At 45.3% G+C, this 8262-nt stretch overlaps 1 protein-coding gene across 1 annotated transcript; it reads right to left on the bottom strand.

The window, feature by feature from the left end:
- Positions 1-1235: 1235 nt before the first annotated feature.
- On the bottom strand, positions 1236-8108 carry PHF5A (PHD finger protein 5A). The gene is made up of 4 exons (XM_061450707.1): positions 7977-8108; positions 6475-6498; positions 4951-5117; positions 1236-1911 (listed from the first exon to the last, which is right to left on the bottom strand). Exons 1-4 carry the CDS (start codon positions 8026-8028, stop codon positions 1822-1824), a joined length of 333 nt encoding a protein of 110 aa, XP_061306691.1. The 5' UTR covers positions 8029-8108; the 3' UTR covers positions 1236-1821.
- Positions 8109-8262: the final 154 nt, after the last annotated feature.

Raw genomic sequence — 8262 nt, 5'->3', positions numbered from 1 at the left:
TGATAATGTTCCAGGTACAAAAAAAATCTGCACATCATGCCTTGCTTTTAAAGAAATATAGAATTTAACACGGCTGATAATGGCCCTGACACGGGAGCCCCAGTCAGGAACAAGAGGCAGCTGCTTAGTCAGGTTGAACTGCTTTGAGAGAGAGGGTTTTCTGGAACCAAAGAACCAGTGTGCTCTGAACATCTTGGCAAATGGCATCTGTGTTGGTAAAAATTAACCAGAGGTTGTGTAAGGGAACCATGGTGCAGGGATGAGTACACAGAGATACTCTCAGCACTGCAAAAACCTTTGAAGGGAAACCTGAGAGAATTAATAGCTGCGGCAGAGGGGACAGGGAGGAGCAGCTGTGATAGCTGCAGGACCAGTCATAGCTAGAGCTAACTGCAACAGGAAGAAATGACTTTTAAAGGAAGGATGATCACAACCTATCTCCTTGTTTTCACTCCTACCCAAACCACCCAAATGGCTGGAGCAGGTAGAAGAGGCATTTAAACCACAAGGAGTTAGAGGAATTGGTACTAGCCTCGGGAACAACCGAAATCGTGGAGGGAGTACAAAACAGGCTCTGCCCCCCAAGGCTGCACAAAGAGAATCCCGTTACTGTACCACAGGCTGTGCTTAGACTGTAAAGGCTTTAACAGCTACAGAGCATGCTGAGCTTGAGCCTTGATTTAAACATCTGAGGAGTGCGCACACTAGTAGGGAACTCAGCTCCTCCTCTGCATAAAAGCACCAGTTCCCAGGTCTCTGCTGAGCCAACAGACTGCTTTTAGCCTGTACTGGTATTTGACAAACAAGCAGCCTCTGGTTTCCAGCACACATAGCCTAGAACACAATAGTTGGTTTCCAGTTACAGCAGGGAAGGCTTTAACTTATTCACAAGAACAGTATAGCGAGTCAAATAGCTTAGTTAGGTTTTAGAAAGGGATTGGATGTTTGCATGGTGAAACAACAACCACAGCCGTATTAGCTTGGATAAGGGTTACAAGCTCAGCGATCCTCACGCTACACGACAAAATGATCAGTGGTCAGGATCACAGGCAGACAAAAGCAATAGCCATTCCCTGAAGCTCCTTGCAGCAACATCACGTGGCCATAAGCAGACACTGTCAGAAACCAGATAACCCATTGTGCAGTTCTAGCTGGGTTAATCCTGTGTGTCCCCGAAAGCTCCAGAGAGGCTAAGCACAGAATGAACTGGAGAGAAATCCTTGTTATACAAAAAATAAAACCAAAAAGAAGACGCTTTATTGATATGCATCCTACAAAATTGGTTACAAGAAAGAGCCTTGGATTAATCTGTCAAAGCAAACATGGAACAGCTGTGCTCTCCCTAGGAAAACACCAGCCACAAGCAAGTTCCTTTCAAAACAGGGCGGCATGGAAATATACTGGAGGAGGGGGAGCAGACACACGGGCTTGATGCCCTCTTGTTCAGAACTGATGCATGGGGCAATTTCAAACAATTGAGAGGAGGCCTGGTAAGAACAACCCCAAGATGTTTCCCCATGCCACAAATGGCACTTGCTTTTTACTGAGCTGGTCTTCATGTGTAAATAGCTGCCCACCAAGATTTTTATAGCAGAACTTCTGGAAAGGCAAGAGATAGTAATCCTCATTTGTTCTTTCTGATAGTTCTGATCAGATTTCAGTCCCCACTCAGTCTGTTATTTCTCCAACCCCAAGTATACCATTGAATTTGTACTGCTTTATAGAAAAATAATCAACCAGTTTTCAATACTTGTAAAGTCCAGAGATGTTCCAAGACCCTCTTGCCAACCTGACATGAGGTGTAGCCATGTACAGATAGGATCACCTCTTCTTGAAGCCATACTTTTTCCTTTCATAGAAGAGATCTGTCTTGGAACTGCCCAGGTTGACAATCTTAGGGCAACCATCTCTCTGTAAGAAGAAAAGGGGATGCACGTTAGGAGATTCATAAACACAACGTTGTCACTTACATAGTTCTAGTAGGTTCTCAGTTCCCATACTCCTCACTCTATCCGCAACACACATTTTGAATACCTGTGCAGACAAACTGCCCTTCAAATCTGGTTACTACCAGCAAGAGAGTAGTGGAACAGAGAAGAGGATGGACACCTTTTTAACATTAGTCTAGGACATTATATTTCTCTATCTCCAGGGCGACGATGGCGAACAGCTCTTGTAACATCAGCAGTTTAATGCTCAGTGCCTCAAGACTGTATTCTTTCTAAATGAGAATATGCAGGCTTCATAGTGCCCAGAGGAATAACCTTTCTCCTCCTTAGGCAAAAAGAATCTTGTTGCTTTAGATGTCACGAAACCATTCTTGTGATTAGGGATCCCTCTAAGCTGTGACAGGAGAGATGAATCTCGGCTTTCCTGCATCCTGGATTGATTTCTGCAGAGGCTATATGGTCATCTTGAGAGAGGACAACTATTCATAGCAGCTACATGGAATTAAGTTTTTGTACCTATATCTCAGTGGACTATGGGAGAAAAGGCACACGAAAAGCAAGAAGGAAAGTGGGAGATACGCGCCTCAGAGATGTGTCTGCAAAAACAAATCACAGATGCACCTCTTGGTGTACCAGGGAACATTTGCCCATGGGCCACGTGAACCCAGCATCTGCTTAACACTTGGGAGCAAAATGCTCTGGCTGGCAACAGCAGCTGTGGTGGTGGTGGGGGCAGCAGGCAGAGGAACATGTGTCCTTGACCATTGTGTAAGCCTGAGTGCATTAAATTTAGAAAGCCTCTGGGCAGATATCAGATGCTACAGAAACTGCATCCAAGCTGCCCCACCAATTCCTGCTCCTGTGCAGGAGATGCAACCCAGTGGGAAGGGTCTGCACGGTAGAAATAACAGAAGGGGGAAAATCATCCCTCCCCCATACACTTGCCACAAACCATCTCCAGCTACTGTCTGCTTATGTGATTTTGAACCTCAAGAGTAGGACTCTTCCAAGCCTTACCTCCCACGACCCAGGGAGTCTGTGACAATCTTGACAGTATTATTGCAGGGCTCTGTTCATTCCTCCACCTCCTCCTAAGGAGGCAGCACATGAACATGCTTCTGTCCCCAAGAAAACAACTCACAGCTGTCCTTGGTAACAAGGCAGGATTTCAGTCCTTACCCACAGACGGAAGTGGGGTGAAACAATACCCCATTCCTCCCTCCACCAGAACAAATGAACCAAGTGCCCTTTGCCTGGTGCGTAACAGAATTCCACCTCCTCCCTCCATTTTAATATTTGCTTTCTTGCTTCACTATCTTTTCCAGTCTTTCTCTGAGGATGATGGAAGTGTTGTGACTGAAACCTTGGAGTGTTAGAGCTTCAGGTATACGGTTCTGTCCATCTGCTTTTCTTATTCACATCAGCACCAGCTACCATAACTGACAGCAGCATACTTAACTTTACTCATTCTGGGCACCCTACACCTGTGCCAGCACTTTTCAATCCTGCAAGCCAATCATGTCCGACCAGCTTCAGATCTGCAACTTCACATCTGTAATAATCCCCAACATTTGAGTTTGCTGGTACAGAGCAACCGCCTTCACCCACAGCAGCCTTCACCCAGCTGTTACAAATTCTTCAGTTCTGACATCATTCTCTTGCTCCTCCACCTCTACATTTTCTATAATCCTCCCTTGCAGAGCAGCTGGCTATTTCACACCTGAACCAGACACAGTAAGCTACAAGTGAGCTTAGGTTATGAAAAATACTTGTTTGGAATTAATATGAATTGGTAGGAATAAAATCAAGCTTATTTTACTCGTGACTTATCAAGCTAGATGCCTTGGTTCCAAAGGCACGTGAACAAGACTACTCTTTCTCACAGCATTTCTGAAGTAGGAGGCAGCACCACTATCACAGTCTTCATATCCTTATCTTGATACTAAGAAATATTATGGTCCTGTCGGATGCAATGACTAAACTCAAATGAGCACCTACCCCTGTCCTGAATTTAGCTGCAGGCCTCTAGAGAAAAGGTAGGTACCACAGAGAATTAAATCAGCAACTCACTCAGCTGAGCATGTTCCTGTAACAATCTGAACCATTCTCTCAGCATGTCCTCCAGTCATTAAGGTATGCTGGAAATGGCATTTGCGAAGAACCAAAAGCCAAACAACCTTTAACAGATACTCTCACAGCTATCAGGCCCGTATTCTGGGGATACTGCAAATGTTCTTGCTCTTCCCAAAAGTCTTTCTACCACTTCATTTGTAGTTCTTCACGTCCTGCACTTGTGTTGGATATTAACAAATACTTTAAAGTGGGTAAACAGCTGCCTCATTTAACATGCAGAGTAATGCATGTTAAATGTCTCAGCACAAGATCATAAAAAGATTACAGCACTGACAATAGAAATAAGGGATCATCACACCAAAAAATGTTAGCAAAAAAAAAGGTGTCTTCAATACAGGCCAAACAAAAAAAGGAATAAAATGCAGACACTAGATACTAAGGTCTATCTTTATGCTGTTATCCAAAAGGAAACACAGGTGGCAATTCCATAGGCCTTATGATACTGTACGTGCCCTTGGTCAGTGGCTGATAATGGACTTCCAGTGAGGAGCTGCTCCTAGCAGTGTGTTTGCAGTGTCTGGAATGTCTCTGACCCTGGTAAAACCTAAGCTGAGAGATCCGGTAACACAACAACTTAAAGTGGTAACAAGCAGTGCGTGGAGGAAGCGAGCCTTGAGTGTGAGTGCAAAGCAGTCAAAGACCCTTTGGGATGAAGAGAATTCCAATACCTCAAAATGCTTTGTAAACAGGGCAAACTACCATCAGGGGAAGAAAGGTAGGAAGTAATGAAAACCAGTGCCAATTTTGGTAGTGGAATCCAAGCACCCCTAGTCCAACACTAATTTCAGTATCTCCAAGACCCTTAAGGAAAGCATGGCTACTAAATAAAGACATAACCGATTCAACAGGAGACAGGATGCCAACGTACGTCTTTTTCCTGGATGGTGCACTCCTTGCAGTAGTAGGCATCAGACACTCCTGGTCCTCCGCAGATCACACAGCGCCCTTGGTAGGAGCCATAGTTACACTCGTCACAGATGCGCACCAGGGTGCAGGGCCGCACGTAGGAGTCACAGATAACACATTTGCCATCACCTGCAAATACAGCAGAGCCGCTGGTTATAGAACAATCTGGCCTTTTCTCCACACTCTCATCAAAGAGGAAAAGCTTCCGAATCAAAGAATTTGCCTCTACACTCAAAGACAATGTAATTGAATGTATGAGTTTATCCTGCACAGGGTGCAACTTTGTATTTGCACCCAGAGTTAGGAGGAACAAGGGCCAGTAGCCTGTAATATGTGAGGGTTTCATTTATGCATTCATGCATTCACAATCAGAGAAGAAACTCAAAGTCACTTCTGTGATTAGCCAAAACCTGCTTAGATTATTTTTACTCTAGAACTTTTCCTGAGTTTTTCACTTGTGAAGAAAACTAAAAGCTGGACTGACAGGACTAATGTCCTTACCTACACAGCAGCAGCAGTGTAAGTTTCTCTTACAGTGCCACATCAACAAAAGCCTGGGGTTACTATCCTCAATGAGGTAAGAGATTGTACTTATAGTCCCTTTAATCCTTCATCTGTGAGAAGGCCAAAGAAAGGGCAAACTGGCATAAACAGCCACTTCACAAAAGTAGCTCTTGCTTTCTCACAAGGAATCAACTGAAATTCAAGTACTCATATCATACAGATGCCTTTGACAGTCTCTGCTGTGCTGGACCTTATCCAAAACACTGACCTAGGGATGAAAGGCTTCATATCCTATTACCAGTTCCCAAGGCATCTAATCCTGACTCCCACAAACAGCTCATCTAACCTGCTCCTAAATCTCCAGCACGACAGCCCTCAACTGCTACCAATGGGAACCTGTTACACTGCCAAGGGCTCTTGTAAACAGTCTTGTTGCTTCAGACTGTGCTTCTTTCCATACTATTTTTGAATCACAAACTATTCATCTTATTTCCTCTGTTTCCCTACAAGGATCTAATGACAGATCATACTCTATTCGGTAGGGGGTTCCTGCTCTAACTCCAGATGTTGTGTGCCCTCCCTCCCCTGCCCCTTTTTATGCTAGATGCTGAAGGGAACCTTTCCCCAGGTGTCAGATTCCAAAAATGCAATTTTCCCCCCTGCTTTGAAATGATGAGGCTGATCATTTTATATTACAGATTACAAGCAACCAATCAAGAAGTCACTGTAGCCACAGCTACTGCAAACCCTGTCAGCATATTCTCTAGAAGAGTATGCATTTGCCTGACAACCTATTTGAGAGGGTAACTTTGTAATTATTCATTTATTTACACTTGCAATTCACAAGTAACTGTTCCCATCTCAAAGAGTGACCTCAAGTTTGTGGTTAAAGCAAAAATGGAACCAAATCTCCAATTCTAAACTGGATGCTCTAACCACACCACCATGTTCTCAAACAACTCTATGTAGAAGCTATACTTACATTTTTCACAAAGTCTTCCAATTGCTTTAAGAAAAAAGAACAAAAAAGAATTATTTGAGGCAGAAGCAGGAAAAAACGTAAGTAACTGCAAGCCTGAATGTCAAATAATTATCTTCTGCAGTGAGCAGTCTTTAAAAGAAAAAAGTAAACCACGGAAACAGTTTGAGCATAAATACAAATATTTTTATGATAAAACAATATGTATCCTCCTGAAGACATTCACCAAGATCAAAGTTTAGATGCATTGCAAATGCATTATAACACCCATTGACAGTAGGAGAATCTACATTCATTATTCCATTTCAAACACAGCCAATGTACTTGACTCAAGGAAATCCTATACATGAATCTTGGCATAGCCTTTACACTGCTTTTAATGATGAAAAAAGAAATTAACCAAGTGTTTATTTGGTTTAAGGCAGCCCAAATACCTTCCTCTCTTCAGAACAGGAAGGTAGTTACATTTATCTCAGATGTCTTACCACTTGTATAGGAAACTGACAACAACGTTAGCTATTTTAATGTCATAAATATCAAGTTCTAACAACCAGATCTACACATTCACAAATAATAAATAGTGATTCAGTTAAGTTTGAGGGTCAAGAGATTCATCAGAGCAAATTCTGACAAGAAAAAAAGTTCATTATCTGTAAAGAGGTATAACAAATGCAAACAAAGTTCAGGGGAGACCTTAGAGCAGCTTCCAGTGCCTAAACGGGCTGCAAGAAACCTGGAGAGGGACTTTTGACAAGAGCATGTAGGGACAGGGATAATGGCTTTAAACTGACACAGGGGAGATTTAGATTTGATGTTAGGCAGAAGTTCTTCCCTGTGAAGGTGGTGAGGCACTGGCACAGGTTGCCCAGAGAAGCTGTGGCTGCCCCATCCCTGGCAGTGTTCAAGGCCAGGTTGGATGGGGTTTGGGGCAACCTGGTCTAGTGGAAGGTGTCCCTGCTCATGGCAGGGGGTTGGAACTGGGTGAGCTTTAAGGTCCCTTCCAAAGCAAACTATTCTGCGATTCTATAACCTGGAATACAATGTTATCTTGCAGACAGAAAGATGCTCCCAGAGTTAAAGCCTTCAGCTCCTTCCCCTGGCTCCACTGGTATGGCCAACACAACGGGCGTGAAATACATCAAAACCACGTCTTTTTGGGTTCAACACCCACCTCACTTGCCTTTACCCTATCCGAGGAACAGAACCCTGCAGTTCCCCAGGCCCTGAAGCCACTCAGCTCCACTGAGGGAGGCGCGGGACCCCAGAGCAGTGGACTCCGAGAGCAGCAGCCTCCTTGCAGCACCCCCAATCCCACTGCGGCGGAAACCCCCACAAAACACCAACATAAAAGTGAAATAAAACAGCGGAAGGGGCGGGGCGCCCTCCCCGCCAGGCCTAACGGCCGCTAACGGCACGCACACACACGGGCCCGCGCCTCCCTGGGCCCCGCAGGAGTAGCGGGTGTGAGGTGAGGTGCGGTGCGGTGTGAGCCCGCCGGGACTCACCGACGCCGGCCTGCTTGCGGCAGAAGATCAGGTCCGGGTGGTGCTTGGCCATGGCGAGCCGTCACCCGCCTGCCACCGCCGCGCGCGATCACCTTCGACCCGCGTTCAACCCCCACCGCCCCGCCCCCGGTCCTGGCTGGGGTGATCACAGCGACTGAAAAGGCGCGGCCCCGAGAGGGAAAGCCGGAGCGCGGTGGGCGGAGGGATGTTGGAAAAACTCTTTTCATTGTTAACCTCCCTCCGCCCCGGGAGCGTCCGCGTAGCGGTCGTTAACCCATTTCTCGGC

The sequence above is a fragment of the Pezoporus flaviventris genome, unplaced genomic scaffold (genome assembly GCF_033815535.1).
Source record: "Pezoporus flaviventris isolate CSIRO_AGI_PZ_B2104156 unplaced genomic scaffold, CSIRO_AGI_Pfla_v1 ptg000011l, whole genome shotgun sequence".
NCBI classification, from domain to species: domain Eukaryota; kingdom Metazoa; phylum Chordata; class Aves; order Psittaciformes; family Psittacidae; genus Pezoporus; species Pezoporus flaviventris.
This window is presented reverse-complemented; position numbering and strand designations above follow the sequence as displayed.